Source organism: Podarcis melisellensis (genome assembly GCF_964234715.1).
Source record: "Podarcis melisellensis genome assembly, chromosome: 4".
NCBI classification, from domain to species: domain Eukaryota; kingdom Metazoa; phylum Chordata; class Lepidosauria; order Squamata; family Lacertidae; genus Podarcis; species Podarcis melisellensis.
Genome location: NC_138531.1, coordinates 94,821,633 through 94,837,354, shown reverse-complemented (window position 1 = coordinate 94,837,354; position 15,722 = coordinate 94,821,633). Strand labels below are relative to the sequence as shown.

Below are 15,722 nucleotides of genomic sequence, written 5' to 3'. Positions count from 1 at the left end.
AAACACACTCCCCTGGGAGTAAGCGCTACCGGACACAATAGGGCTTACCTCTGAGCAAGCATTCATAGGGCACGAGGATGGTTTCGGCTGTCAGTGGCTTAGAGCCAGGTAGAATAAGGTGGACGGATCCTGGCATGCAAGGAAGCAGTGGAGATCACGCCAAATAGCATTCTTTGACCCCTGCTGCAACCCATCCTCATCTACACCGAGAAGCAAGATCCAAGGAATGTGATTCTTTGTCTCTCCCCCCGTATTATCCGGTATAACGGCATAGCGATGCACCACATTACGGCAGCAGTCCAATATACACCTGGGGAAAAGCTCCATTGAACACAGTTGGACTTACTTCTGTGTAAACAAGCACAGGACAGTGCTGTACGTGAGTCTGCCTGTGCTCAGGTACGGGTGGAGGTTGTACCTTTAGGCCAGAGGTTTTCAACCTTTTTGAGTCCACGGCTCCCTTGATCAACTGCATTCTTTCTGCGGCACCCCTGTGGGGCTCAGGAACGCAGTTATATCCCCCCTTGCCTGCAGAGCTGGCAGCCTCTCACCCCTTTTCGAACATCCTCCCTTGTGGAGGGTTCCCTCAGCCTCCCCTCCTCTCCTTGGGAGTCCTCTGGGCAGCCGCTGCTGCTGCCCCTAGCCTCTGATCTGCCCCCCACTGCCCCCAAGAGAGGTGCTTCCCAGAGGCACCATTCACCTGTGGAGCTTGTAGCCAGGGCTGCTGCAACCAACAGCTGTTTGGGAGGCAGAGATGTGAGAGGGCATCAAGGAGGGAGGGAAGGAAAGAGGGACAGAGGCGAGTGTTGCCTGCGGCACCCCTGACCACCATTCAAGACACCCTAGGGTGCCACGGCACCCTGTTTTAGGCTATAGCTTAGCAGTATTTACTGGACCGCCTCTCCTGGTATGTGTGGGGCATGAATAATCATAGTTTAGAGGTCCCGGGCCCTCTCACTTATACCGAAGACAGAAACTGAGAAACATCAAGTTAAAAACTACCGCCCTATATCACTCTTGAATGTGGATTATAAAATTTTTGCAGATGTTTTAGCAAAAAGATTTAAGAGAGTTTTGATGGAGGAGATTCATAAGAACCAAACAGGCTTTCTCCCAGGGAGACATATGTCAGAAAATGTGAGGAACATTATAGATATTTTGGAGATGCTAGAGGTGGACATTAATAGGAAGGCAGTTCTGATCTTTGTGGACGCGGAGAAGGCCTTTGACAACATTTCTTGGAAATTTATGAAGAAGAATCTCCATGGGATGGGGGTAGGCCAAGGGTTTGAAAACGGTATAGGTGCAATATATTCTGAACAAAGAGCGAAATTAATTGTGAACAATGTGGTAATGGATGAGATACCAATAGAGAAAGGTACACGACAGGGATGCCCTATATCCCCTTTACTGTTTATATCGGTCCTGGAGGTTTTATTAAACATGATTAGGAAGGACCAGCTGGTAAAAGGAATACAGGTCGGATCCAAACAATATAAGTTAAGGGCATTTGCAGATGATTTAGTGCTAACTTTGCAACAGCCAGAAGCTAGTACCAAAAGAGTTTTAGAATTAATGGAGATATTCGGCCAGGTCGCAGGATTCAAATTGAACAAACAGAAAACAAAGGTGCTGGAAAAAAATCTAACAAAAGAGGAGAAAGATAGGTTTCAAAGTGAAACTGGGTTGGAAATAGAAAAAAAGGTTAAGTACCTGGGGGTAAATCTGACATCAAAAAATGTGAACTTATTTAAAGACAACTATGAAAAATGTTGGACAGAAGTTAAGAAAGATTTAGACATATGGTCTAGGCTGAAAATTTCCTTGTTAGGCCGAATTGCTGTTATCAAGATGAATGTATTGCCAAGAATGTTGTTTTTATTTCAGACGCTACAGATTCTAGACAAAATGGACTGTTTCAAGAGGTGGCAGAAAGATATATCTAAATTTGTATGGCAGGGCAAAAAGCCCAGAATAAAATTTAAGATCTTAACCGATGCAAAAGATAGAGGGGGCTTTGCCCTGCCAGACTTAAGACTTTATTATGAATCAGCAGCCTTTTGCTGGTTGAAGCAATGGCTACTTCTTGAAGACACAGACATTCTTGATCTGGAAGGATATGACAATAGTTTTGGTTGGCATGCATATTTGTGGTATGACAAGGTAAAGGTGTATAAAAGTTTTAAGAACCATATTGTCAGGAAAGCATTGTATAATGTTTGGAATAGATATAAGGATTTATTGGAAAGTAAAACCCCTAGGTGGTTGTCACCAATGGAAGCAAAAGCAGTGAAAAAAATTAACATGGACTCTAATTGGCCTAAGTATTGTGAAATTTTAGAATATGATGGCGAAAGACTGAAGCTACAAAGTTTTGAGAAGCTAAAGCATAAAGTTCGAGATTGGTTACACTACCGTCAGATAAATGAGATGTTTAAGCAGGACAGGAAACTTGGTTTTCAGAAGGAGAGGTCAAAGTTAGAAACAGAATTGTTAGAATCCAATACTAAAAACTTATCTAAAATGTATAATTTGCTGCTGAAATGGAATACACAGGATGAAACAGTGAAATCAGCTATGATTAAATGGGCACAGGATATTGGTCATGACATTATGTTTGACGACTGGGAACAGTTATGGACCACCGGTGTTAAATTTACGGCATGTAATGCCCTGAAAGAGAATATAATGAAAATGATCTATAGGTGGTACATGACCCCAGTCAAACTTGCAAAGATTTACCATCTGCCCAATAACAAATGTTGGAAATGTAATGAGGCTCAAGGTACCTTTTACCATCTCTGGTGGACCTGCCCAAAGATTAAGGCCTACTGGGAAATGATCTATAATGAAATTAAGAAAGTCCTTAAGTGGACATTTGTAAAGAAACCGGAGGCTTTTCTCTTGGGCATGGTCGGCCAATTGGTATCAAGGAAGGATATGACATTCTTTATGTATGCAACCACGGCAGCAAGAATCCTGTTGGCAAAGTATTGGAAGATGCAAGAATTACCTACTCTGGAAGAATGGCAATCGAAGGTGACGGAATATATGGGACTGGCAGAGATGACCGGCAGAATCCGTGACCAGAGGAAAGAGACAGTGGAAGAGGACTGGGGGAAATTTAAAACATATCTAAAAAATTACTGTAAAATTGTGGACTGATAAGATGTTAAGGGGTAGGAAACAAAGAACTACAGCTGTAAATCTTAAACTTCAAGGAAATTTAAAAGGGACTTAACTAAAGACTGATTGATGAGTTGCTCGAAAAATGGTAAAACAAGGATGTGGCGAAGGGAAGGCATGGGGAAGTCAATTTTTGTTGTTTGTTTTTGATGTTTGTGTTTGTCTTGTATTGTCATTAATATGTGTAAAAACTAATAAAAATATCTTAAAAAAAAAAAAATAGAGGTCCCGGGCCCTAAGGAAGTCAGATTATCCTCCACCAGGGCCAAGGCCTTCTCAGTAATGGCTCCGACCTGGTGGAATGCTCTGTCCCATGAGACCAGGGCCCTGCAGGATTTAACTTCCTTCCGCAGGGCCTGTAAGATGGAGCTACTCCGCCTGGCTTTCAATTTGAACTTAACTAGATCTTTCATTCCCCTTTCTTCCCTCCCCCTCCCCTTTTTATGAATATTACCCGCTCTGGGATCCCACAGCTAATTCTCCCCTGGTCTCCTTGCTGGCCCAAATAGGACTAATTTAGCCAGCTAGCCCTATCTAATGTTTATTGGATGGAGTTCCCCCCTAAATTGATTTTTGAATTCTGAATTTATTGTTATACATCTTTTATACGGTATTTTATGCTGTTTTTTTGTTGCATCAATTAGGTGTTTTAAATTTGTTGTTAGCCGCCCTGAGCCCAGTTTTCTGAACTGGGAAGGGCGGGGTCTAAATAAAAAATTATTATTATTATTTATTAGTAGAGCCAATGAGTTGTATGCAGATGGTTCAATCTCCAGCATTTCCAGTTAGATGGATAAGGTTTCAGATAACAGGAAAAGATCCTTCTAACTAACTGAGACTCTGGAGGGATGCTGCCAGTCCAAGTCGGCAATAATGGACTCGGCTTAAGGCAGCTTCATATACAGAGCTCTCCGTGCACTCACCACATCACACAGGGACACCCAGAAGTGCTTTTAAAGTTGTCATTTTTTGCGGGGGAGGGGTGTCTGCTGATGGTCCAGTATTAAATCCAAAAGGAATCTCTCAGCTACACGAAAAGACACATGGATATTCTAGAAGGGTAAAAGAACTAGAATCTTGCTATTCTAGAGCAGTTGGTCAGAGCATGGTGCAGATCATGCCAAGATTGCAAGTTCAATCCCTGTATGGGACAGGGGCGTATTCCTGCATTGCAGGGAATTAGACTAGATCAGGCATAGGCAAACTTGGCCTTCCAGATGTTTTGGGACTACAATTCCCATCATCCCTGACCACTGGTCCTGTAAGCTAGGTGTCAGGGAACTGCCATCGGAGCTAGAGGCGGAGGGATGGCTCCAGAGGGATGCCGGAGAGGGTCCCAGTAGGGAGAGAGGCAGCCCATCTGCTGGGGAAGGAAAACAGCGTAACACCAGTGGAGAAGGGGGGTGGATGGGGGAATCGGACCTAACAGGGCAATTTTGCTGACATCTGGTGAAACGGGTTCTTTTTTTTAGTGTGTTTTGCACCCGGACTAAGCATCAAGGCAATGGGCAAATTCAAACCCATGACAGCTGAATATTTGTAAATATTCAACCTTTTGCCAACGTCTGAATTTTCGTTTTGAAAACGCAAAAAGTTCTAACGAGTTTTGAGTGCGCTAGATTTATTGGCAAGCATCGGAAATGAACAGTGGCTATTCCTGGAAACGGAACGTCGGACCGGATAGACCTTTAGCACAACCTGACAGGGCTCGTCTGACGGTCTCAACTACGCATCTCATGAGCTGCCAGACATCAAACTCACTCACCTACTAAGCACAACGGCACACCAGCTATCAAACACTTGTCAAACATCAAAGGCTGAACTCAAACATTACAGGATATCAGATACAGATATCAAATATTCCGCGAATGTTCAACAATATGCAAGAATTCAGAAAAGATTCGACATTAAGATTTGCAAAGGGGAATCTCGGAGGGGTACCAACAAACTTTTTCAAGAAACTGATATATGCCAAGGAGCAGTGGTCGTTTCCTTACACCCACCATCCTCACAAGAAAAGCTCTCCTAAGTGCTCTGAGGACAAGGGTGCCTGTAATTTGCAAGGTAAACAAAAACCAGCGCTTCCACAGGCTTTGCTGAAAATCGAACGTGATTAGAGCCGACGTCCGGCCACTGTAAAGGGATCAGGAGACGGAAGAGGGAGGCAAAAGGGAGACCCAAGATCCCAGCAGAAGCCCAGGATTCTGCCATACTGGCACCAGTTTGGCTCGCGGCAGGTGTACTTTGAAGAAGAGGAGAAAACAGTGGATACCAGGCGGGTCTGGTGATGGCTGAAAGCATGCAGGGCGTCAAAATTCCCAGTATTGCTATGTTGAATTCTGCAGATAACTTATCCACCAGGAGCTCTGGCATCCTTTAGCACTGGCAAGCAGTTATCAAGCCATGTTCTCCCCCCCTGAAGTGAACTTTGCTTTCTTAATCGACCTTGGCGCTAGCAGTCCTTGCTGAATGACGGCCGGTGGCCCAGCGCCTTGATGGGCAGAACTATTTAGTCTTTGCCCTTCTGGAAGGCTCTCTCTCTCTTTTTCCTCTCTCTCTCTCTTTATCCTGGTGTACCTCCGCCGGCTATTACTTCACTGCCTTGTTGGGCTCCGAAGACTGCCGGACGTCTGTCCACTCCTGCATGGTGCTTTGCAAAGCTTGCGTCTTCTCCTTGTCGACTTGTACGTAGTCGACCTTCTCGTCTGAGGCAACCGAGGATGTGGAGGGCTGGTGACAGGAAAGAAGGAAGAAGAAGAGTTTGGATTTGATATCCCGCCTTTCACTCCCCTTAAGGAGTCTCAAAGCGGCTAACATTCTCCTTTCCCTTCCTCCCCCACTACAAACACTCTGTGAGGTGAGTGGGGCTGAGAGACTTCAAAGAAGTGTGACCCAGCAGCTGCATGTGGAGGAGCAGAGATGCGAACCCGGTTCACCAGATTACGAGTCCACCGCTCTTAACTACTACACCACGCTGGCTCCACCATAAGGAAGCACAAAAGAGTTGAACGTGGTTGCACATCTACCCCAAAACAGAGTGGGTGGCAGGGGTTGGAGAGAGAAGGGAAACTTTTTCAGCCTGGGGGCCACATTCCCTTATACAAAACCTTTTAGGGGCCATATACCAGGTGGTGGGTGTGCCAAGAGGCAAAATGGGGTGGAGCAACAGTTGTGTCTCTTGTATACAACATTCTTCTTTAACCAGGCTTTTGGCTGACAGACATCCAATGCCCTTTTAAAATGTGTTGTGGGGCCATTATCGGGTTGTTATTGTTATTTTATTTTTATTATGGGTTTTGTGTTTTTATATTGTGATTTTACGTTGCAACCGCCCTGAGACCTGTGGGTATAGCATAGTATACAAAATGAAATAACGATGATGATGATGATAATAATAATAATAATGATACACAAACCATGTATAGTTCAGAGGGTGCTATAATAATAATAATAATAATAATAATAATAATAATAATAATAATAATAATTTTTATACCTCGCCCTTCCCGGTTCAAAAATCGGGCTCAGGGCGGCTAACAACCAATTTAAAACACTTAATTGTAAAAGCAGCATAAAATACAGTATAAAAACATGAATAACAATAAAATTTTAAGTTCAGAAATCAATTTAGGGGAAATCCATCTAATAAATATTAGATAATCACCAGGGCTAGCAGAAAGTGCATTGCTTGAATGGGACAGAACATTACTTGTTAGCACCCCATTTGATTAATGCAAAGTCTTTGGGCTATACCTTTCTGTGAGGGCCAGGTGAGCTTGGCTGAAAGTCCAGAGCCAGGTAATCGACATTTCCTGTGCTCTTTTTTGTGGCTGGGCTGCTTGTGCCGCTGGGGATGGGCGATGCAGAGACAGGGTTTTGCTGGAAAAGACAAATAAAGAAGGAACAAGTGAAAAAGAAACCACAATCAGAGGCCAAGGTCTGTTCTTGGACTTCTGCTCATGGTTTTCCCAGTAGTAATGTATGGAAGTGAGAGCTGAACCATAAAGAAAGCTGATCGCCGAAGAATTGATGCTTTAGAATTATGGAGCTGGAGGAGACTCTTGAGAGTCCCATGGACTGCAAGAAGATCACACCTATCCATTCTGAAAGAAATCAGCCCTGAGTGCTCACTGGAAGGACAGATCCTGAAGCTGAGGCTCCAGTACTTTGGCCACCTCATGAGAAGAGAAGACTCCCTGGAAAAGACCCTGATGTTGGGAAGGGTTGAGGGCACAAGGAGAAGGGGATGACAGAGGATGAGATGGTTGGATAGTGTTCTTGAAGCTTCCAGCATGAGTTTGACCAAACTGCGGGAGGCAGTGGAAGACAGGAGTGCCTGGTGTGCTCTGGTCCAGGGGGTCACAAAGAGTCGGACACGACTAAATGACTAAAGAACAACAACAAAAGATGGCGGGCAGCCACCAGGGGTTCCATTGCTGCTCACCCTCTGCTAAAATGTGAGCTGGGGTTGGGACCGCTAAGGACAAGCGAGGAAGATGGAGTATGGAGAGAGAACTCGTGTTGTACTGAGAGATGGATTCTGCAGGGACTTACCATGGCCACGTAATTCTCTTCGCTGTCCCCGGAGTCTGTGCTGGTGATGCTCTGGGTGGAGATGGGACGACAGTATTGGGAAAAGTTGGAGTTGAAGGTCTGGCTGCAATGAGAGTTGAGAAGATGAGTTGGGCTAGGCAAGGTCCCTTACACATCCTGTTCCCCGCCCCCCCGGAAATATACTCGGAGTTGAGAGTGGATTTCATGCTCTTTATTCAGCTCATAGTGGTGAGGAGGAATGGAAGTTCCCCCAGAATGTCTGCTTTATATACATTATTTACACAATGGGCCCCACGTGATTGGCTAATTCCGGAATTCTCCTGTAGGCCAATCAGGTTGCGGATTCACTTCCACCTGGAGCTGGATTGGGTGGCTCCTGTGAACCAATCAGACTGCTGCATTCTGAATCCTATTGTTCTAGGACCAATCAGACTGCTGCATTCTGGAACCTATTCAACTCAGTACATAACACCCCCATTTGCACTATCTGCTGGCGTGTTGAATGGGGACTCTGCACATGCCCCAACAGCTTTCCCCCGGAAAACTTGCTCTTTGGTGCTAAATCGGAACAAACGGCAATCCACGGAGAACTCAATTGCTGTTTGTTCCGATTGAGTGCTAAAACTGCGAGTTTTCCTGGGGGAAAGAGGAGGGGAAAATGGATGTGTGAATAAGCCCTTCTTCAACCCTCTGTTGACCCCATGGAGAGCCCTTGCCCTGTTTCATGGGCAAGATCTTCACTTAAGGAGGCTGGTCGCTTTGAGAGCAAAGGGTCCCTTACTCACCCAGGCCTGGACCAGGATTTGGTGACCGGCGACTTGAAGGGAAGCTCATCGATAACGGTGTTGTTCCTCAAGTCCAGAGGCGTTGGCTTTGCTGGAGCGGAAAGAGATCTGAGTAAGGCCTGGGCAATCGTTTAATGGACACTTGATTGAATGGACTTGTCAGGGGACTGCCATCGGAACAGGGGAGGGAGGCAGGGGGGCCGTTGGGATACAGAGTGCTTCCAAAAATCCTGAGGAGCAGGTCCACCTCCAGCGGTGGGGAAAGCCACACCTCCAGTGAAGGAGATAGAGAAGGGACCAGCCAAGTGGGGGAGAAGCCTGAAGATGCTGCTGAGAGCCCCAGCGCCTCACATAGCCAGGCTGGCCAGGAGGGACGCATGCCCCTTCCGTTGCCCAGCCTGCGCAGTGGGGTGAAACGTAAGGAAGGGAGGCGGAGCCTTGGGGTACCGAAGCCTTTCTGTTGGGGCAGAAGCCGGAAGGGGCCACTCCCGGATTCTGCAAGACGGACATGAACTTTGAGTTTCTGCACTGTAAATAGTTTGCTTTTAAATTCTGGTGCTGGAGGAGACTCTTGAGAGTCCCGTGGACTGCAAGAAGATCAAACCTCTCCATTCTGAAGGAAATCAGCCCTGAGTGCTCACTGGAAGGACAGATCCTGAAGCTGAGGCTCCAAGACTTTGGCCACCTCAGGAGAAGAGAAGACTCCCTGGAAAAGACCCTGATGTTGGGAAAGATGGAGGGCACAAGGAGAAGGGGACGGCAGAGGATGAGATGGTTGGACAGTGTTCTCAAAGCTACTAAAATGAGTTTGACCAAACTGCGGGAGGCAGTGGAAGACAGGAGTGCCTGGCGTGCTCTGGTCCATGGGGTCACGAAGAGTCGGACTCGACTAAATGACTAAACAACAACAAAAATAGTTTGCACCAACAAAACCTGTAAAATACAGGTCGGAGTCTTGCCTGGTTACTCACAAGCAACCACCACCTGCACCTGACAGGACTGATTAAAAAAAAACAGGAATCTGGCAGGCGTCTGGTCAGCCACTGTGAGAACAGGATGCTGGACTAGCTGTTGGCCTGATCTAGAAGGTTCTTCTTAGGTTCTTATGGCAGAGACTGGCAGCCTCCTGACGTGCGGATATTAGCCACTAAACGCAGCTTCAAGCCACAGCAGTTGCCACACGCATTGCAAAAATATCAAATCGCCAACAGAAGAAAATGGCAGGAAAGCAGTGGCTTTCCTTCCTTGAACTAAATTAAGGCAAAAACCCTCCCAAAATAACACCCAGTCCCCTGAAATGAGGGATAAGCTAGGGTACCTACACCTACCTCACAGGGTTGTTGTGAAGGGGGGGAAATGGGGAGGGAAAACCCATGTAAACTACCTTGAGCACCTTGGAGGCAAGGGTGGCCGAGGGCGGTTTGCTTTTCTTTTTTTTCCTTTTAATTTTTATTAAGTACAAATTAGAAAACATTCCTATTTAAAACAAAAGAAAATACAAAAGAAAAAGAAAATACCTATAACCAATAAAAAAATTAGAGAATATTTTGTCTCTTTTCATATTTACAGTTATTTATACCTCTATAAGGGACGCGGGTGACGCTGTGGGTAAAACCTCAGCGCCTAGGACTTGCCGATCGTCAGGTCGGCGGTTCGAATCCCCGCGACAGGGTGAGCTCCCGTTGCTCGGCTCCTGCTCCTGCCAACCTAGCAGTTCGAAAGCACGTCAAAGTGCAAGTAGATAAATAGGTACCACTCCAGCGGGAAGGTAAGCGGCATTTCCGTGCGCTGCTCTGGTTCACCAGAAGCGGCTTAGTCCTGCTGGCCACATGACCCGGAAGCTGTACGCCGGCTCCCTCGGCTAATAAAGCGAGATGAGCGCCGCAACCCCAGAGTCGGCCGCGACTGGACCTAATAGTCAGGGATACCTTTACCCCTCTATAAAATGCTATTCACAATATGAAATGAAAGATAAGATATCAGAAAAAAGAACAAAGAAAAAAGAAAGAAGTAAAAGAAAAAAATCATAGGTGAAAATTTTAAAAAGTAGATAAGTACGCACAATACATAGCCATTTCCCATCTATATTTATATTCAATTGTATAATTTCATCTTGTCTGCCAAGGGCGGTTTGGAGGGGAGCAGAGCTTACCTTTGCGGTCTGGCTTGAGGTTGCGGTTGACGGGCGGGGGCTGGATTTCGCTCATCCTCCTGTGCAGCTGAGAACTGCTGCTACCTTTGTGGACCGGGAAGGTAGAGGAGGACATGCCCATCAAGTCCAGGTGATGAGGTCCAGGGCTCATGGGGATGTAGAGGTGCTGGGAGTTGTCGTTCGACCTCTCCGTGCTGACCAGGACCGAAGAGCCTGGGTTCATGGGGACATAGTTGTCTTCCGAGTCCGCGCTGTGAGAGCGAGCCACCGTCGCCTTGTTTTGCTGGGGAAGGGAGAAAGTGGTGACACAGGAATGGGAGCGGAGTTGGTGAGGAAAGGCGGCAAAGAGGAAAAATTCAGGTTCTAGGTCAGGGGCCAGAAAACTTTTTCAGCAGGGGGCCGGTCCGCTGTCCCTCAGACCTTGTGGGGGGCCGGACTATATTTTGAAAAAAATAATAATGAGCGAACTCCTATGCCCCACAAATAACCCAGAGATGCATTTTAAATAAAGGCACACATTCTACTCATGTAAAAACACCAGGCAGGCCCCACAAATAACCCAGTACAGTGGTACCTCGGGTTAAGTACTTAACTCGTTCCGGAGGTCCGTTCTTAACCTGAAACTGTTCTTAACCTGAAGCACCACTTTAGCTAATGGGGCCTCCTGCTGCCGCCGGGCCGCCGGAGCACAATTTCTGTTCTCATCCTGAAGCAAAGTTCTTAACCTGAGGTACTATTTCTGGGTTAGCAGAGTCTGTAACGTGAAGCGTATGTAACCTGGAGCGTATGTAACCCGATGTACCACTGTAGATGCATTTTAAATAAAAGGACGCATTCTACTCATGCAAAAACATGCTGATTCCTGGACCGTCCACGGGCCGGATTTAGAAGGCAAATGGGCTGGAACTGGCCTCCGGGCCTTAGTTTGCCTACCCATGGTCTAGGTTTTTGGAATTTTTTGCAAGGCAGCTTTCTGAGAAGCAGAGATTTTATATTATATATATATTGAATTTATATACCGCCCTATACCTGGGAGTCTCAAGGTGGTGCAAAGAATAAAATCAAGACATAAAACCACAATAATAAAAATAAAAACAGCAAACCAATAATCCCTTCCACAAAAAAACACCACATTTTAAAAGGGCATAGGATGTAAACCGGAACAACCAAAGGCTTGGGTAAAAAGAAACGTTTTTGCCTGGCGCCTAAAGGTGTATAATGAAGGTGCCAGGTGAACTTCCCTGGGGAGAGCATTCCACAGACGGGGAGCCACTGCAGAGAAGGCCCCGTTCTCGTGTTGCCACCCTCCGAACCTCTTGAGGAGGGGGTACATGAAGGAGGGCCTCAGAAGATGATCTCGGGGTATATATGTGTGTATGCATAGAAAACCTCAAGTTGCTAGTCCTTAGGACACCAGCTAACTGAGCACCCGTAGCTTACCAGATATGAGTTGAATCCAGCATTCACAGACTCTGTCGACTGAACTGCACTGCTGCTGCTGTGCTGGGGATATTCATAGGTTTCACAAGACGAAGCTGAAATCGGTGACATCGAAACCACAGTGAACAAGCAGTAAACAAAGTTTATTAAGAGGATCAACTGAGTGGGTTCTCCAAATTCCTTTTAGATAGAGAACAAACAAAAGCCAAAATTCCTAGAGTGCAGATTTTATGAGCGTTGGATGAAGTTGTACATTATCTACACCCTCAGGGCAACTGACTAATGCAGGTCACGCAACAGATACAGCTCTTTTCTTCAACATGCTACCACCACTTCTTGCCCCACACTGTCTAACAGTAGAGCCGGACAGGCCCCAGAACTGGGAGGAAATTTGTCCCGCCTCTGGTTTTTTTTTTACATTAAGGTCCTTCTGGAACAGGAACTCTATTTCTGAGCGATGGAGATGGAAGAGTGTTGTGTCCATGTATTGTTGGCATCCGTCTGTCTCTAAATGGAGTGTGCCTCCGGGGGTGAAGGGAAACGGCTGCATCTGCAGCACTCAAGTGACCTCTCTGGGGCGCAGGTCTGGGCAGTGTGTAGGGAGGTCCTGGGCTGCCCAGAAGACAAGACCCCACTCTCAGCCTTGATGCGATGGTCCAAAGGAAAGCTGAGCAAGACGTCTGACACCAGCTAGGCTGCAGGAGTTGCTGGAAGGAGGCTTACAAGGTACCACCCAACCATCTTAGAGACTCGACTTTGGATTTGTGGAGCGTTTACTCCTTAGCCTTTTCTTCTCCAGAAGATGTCCCTCAAGGCAGTGGAGGTTTACGACCAGAGTTTTCCCTCTCCTAGATGGGCTACCTTCCCAAGTGGATGAGACCCAAATGCCCCTCACTTCCCTTTATAGCATATGCAGAAATCACCTTCTTGGCCGCTGGACTCACTCTTGGTCTCATCTGCTTAAGCCACCAGAGCCTGTCTTGGCATGCAGGGCAAGTCCCCAACTCAGGGTCAGGGTTCAGGGAATCGGATCCCTCCCTCGGTGGTAGTGAATAAGCAAATCAAACAAAAGGAGCGTTCTTACCAGTTAGTTTCTTTAATAATAATCACAGCGAGAGACAAAGGAATGTATATATCTCTCTAGAAATGGCATTGTTCCCAGTAAAGGCTCACATCTACTGTCCCTACTAATTTATGCCACGTAATCTGAGCTGGTTGCCCCTGTCCTATCACTTTCTAAGCCTCTCTAGTCTTAGGCGAAAGGGTGTGTGTGTCAGGAATGCTGTCCAAGGACACTGAATCTGCCAGCTGTCTCCTAGTGTTTCTGTGCTGGGCCCAGGGGTAACCTATGAAACGTGGTCCAGGAACGGACCAGAATCTGGAGGTTCCGCTGGAAGTCGGTCCGACAGGGCCAAGGCAGGACATGAGGCAGGAAACCAGGCAAGGACAGGATCTGGCATACAGCAATGATGCTCCCGCAACCTGGGGTGGGGTCCGACAGCCTTTTATCTTTGTTGGGGTAACGGCCGGTCCTGATCCCCCGGCGACTCACCTCCCTGTTTCGCCTGAAGGCGAGCACTCCTCCTGTGAGTACTCAGGTCTCTCCTTCTCTCAGACCTGAGTCTCTGCAGCTTGGGAGATGTCGGTGGGTTACTAGACCCAGAGGCCGCCTCAACCTCCCCTGACCCAACCGGTAGTGGAGCAGCTGTAAGTGATGGCCCAGCTGAAGGCAACGAGGTCATCCCCGCATCTGGAGCCAGGGCAGGCTCAGCCCCATGACTTGGCCCAGCTGGTGCTTGTTGCAGGGGAATCTGTGCAGACTGGGACTCCTCAGGATCAGGCCCCAGACTTGGTTCAGGTGATGCCTGAGGCAAAGGATCCAGTGCAGACTGAGACTCCTCTGGTTCTGAGTCTGAGCCCGAATCCCAGGCCAACACAGTTTCCTTTTCTTGCTGTTCCTCACCCAGTATTTCCCAGCTTTCCCCCCTGAACTATGCCCTTCTGCAAACCACTGTTCTAAATCAATACTGTCCTCCTGCCCTTGGGAAGGTTCAGGAGAGGGAGCGGCAGCTCCCACCAGTCCTCCTCAGTCCAGCCCCTGACACTCACTGAGGGTTGGATACTCACTGGTTGCCCTCAGCTGTTTCAGCCAGTCAGTGGAAGCTGTTTCCCGGGGTGCGGCCACTGTCTCATGCTGGCAGCTTCTAGGAGCTGATTGCAAGGTGGGGACCAAAGGTGGTCAAGCTACCCCTGAAGGAGCATGACGTGTCCCCCATCAGAGGCACTGCCCCTCCCCTAACAGCCCAGGCACCCAGCTCCTGCCCAAAGCCTTGGAGAACCGCTGGCAGTCATAGCAGTATAGCCACCTACAGTGGTACCTCGGGTTAAGTACTTAATTCATTCTGGAGGTCCGTTCTTAACCTGAAACTGTTCTTAACCTGAAGCACCACTTTAGCTGATGGGGCCTCCCGCTGCCGCCACATGATTTCTGTTCTCATCCTGAAGCAAAGTTCTTAACCTGAGGTACTATTTCTGGGTTAGCGGAGTCTGTAACCTGAAGCGTATGTAACCCGAGGTACCACTGTATAGTCATCCAGTGCAAACAACCCCAATACGCACCTCGATGCAGCCGGCAGTTCTCCATGGCAGGCAGCGTATTCCTTCTGGGAATGGTAGCAGCAACTGAGCCCACGCCTAGGCCTTCGCTGTCCAGCAGGCGTTGCTGAGGGCTGCCCCACCGTGTCTCCGCCTGCCCTGGTTTAGGTGGCCTAGGTGGGGGAGTGGCGGGCGTTTCGTTGGAGGCTACCCCCAGGGTGTTGTGGTTCTTGTCCAGCGTGAATGTCCTTGGAATCTGATAAATGGACAGAGGGGTGCCCGGGACATCGTACGAGTCAGTGGACAGCTCCCCAAAGTCCTTGCAAAGGGTGTTGTTGGGGGTTTTGAAGGTGTACACCTCCTCGCTATCCGTTTCGGAACCCGTGAGGCTGGATTTGGTGTGCGTGTAGCACCCGAAACTCCTCGGAAGGTCGTAGGCACTGTCCCTGAGCTCCGAGTTGTGCCGGCTTGGCTTGGGCAGGCTGTAGAAGCCGTGAACTTGCCCGCCCACCCCGTTGACACAGTGCCCGTTCCCCTGAGACAGCTTCTGGACAGATGGGTCGCTTCTCATGAAGAACGAGGATCTTGTGGCTTGAGAGAAACTAGCACTCCTAAAACGTAAAGTGGGAGAGAAGCCGTGAGGCAGAGATTCACAGTGGGCCCTGCCTATGGTGACAGCAATCATGAAATTAAAAGACACCTGCTTCTTGGGAGGAAAGCAATGACAAACCTAGACAGCAACTTAAAAAGCAGAGACATCACCTTGCCAACAAAGGTCCGTATAGTTAAAGCTATGGTTTTCCCAGTAGTGATGTATGGAAGTGAGAGCTGGACCATAAAGAAGGCTGATCGCCAAAGAATGGATGCTTTTGAATTATGTGCTGGAGGAGACTCTTGAGAGTCCCATGGACTGCAAGAAGATCAAACCTCTCCATTCTGAAGGAAATCAGCCCTGAGTGCTACAAACATGAGTTTGACCAAACTGCGGGAGGCAGTGGAAGACAGGAATG

At 47.6% G+C, this 15,722-nt stretch overlaps 1 protein-coding gene across 1 annotated transcript in view; it reads right to left on the bottom strand.

The window, feature by feature from the left end:
* Positions 1-4,790: 4,790 nt before the first annotated feature.
* GAB2 (GRB2 associated binding protein 2) overlaps positions 4,791-15,722 on the bottom strand; it is a 142,144-nt gene continuing 131,212 nt past the window's right edge. The window contains exons 4-10 of the mRNA XM_081909812.1: positions 14,737-15,323; positions 12,118-12,212; positions 10,678-10,960; positions 8,526-8,616; positions 7,741-7,843; positions 6,940-7,065; positions 4,791-5,916 (exon numbers count right to left, since the gene is read on the bottom strand). Of these exons, the coding sequence (XP_081765938.1) occupies positions 5,776-5,916; positions 6,940-7,065; positions 7,741-7,843; positions 8,526-8,616; positions 10,678-10,960; positions 12,118-12,212; positions 14,737-15,323 (1,426 nt within the window). The 3' untranslated portion in view covers positions 4,791-5,775. The remainder of the gene's footprint in view (positions 5,917-6,939; positions 7,066-7,740; positions 7,844-8,525; positions 8,617-10,677; positions 10,961-12,117; positions 12,213-14,736; positions 15,324-15,722) is intronic.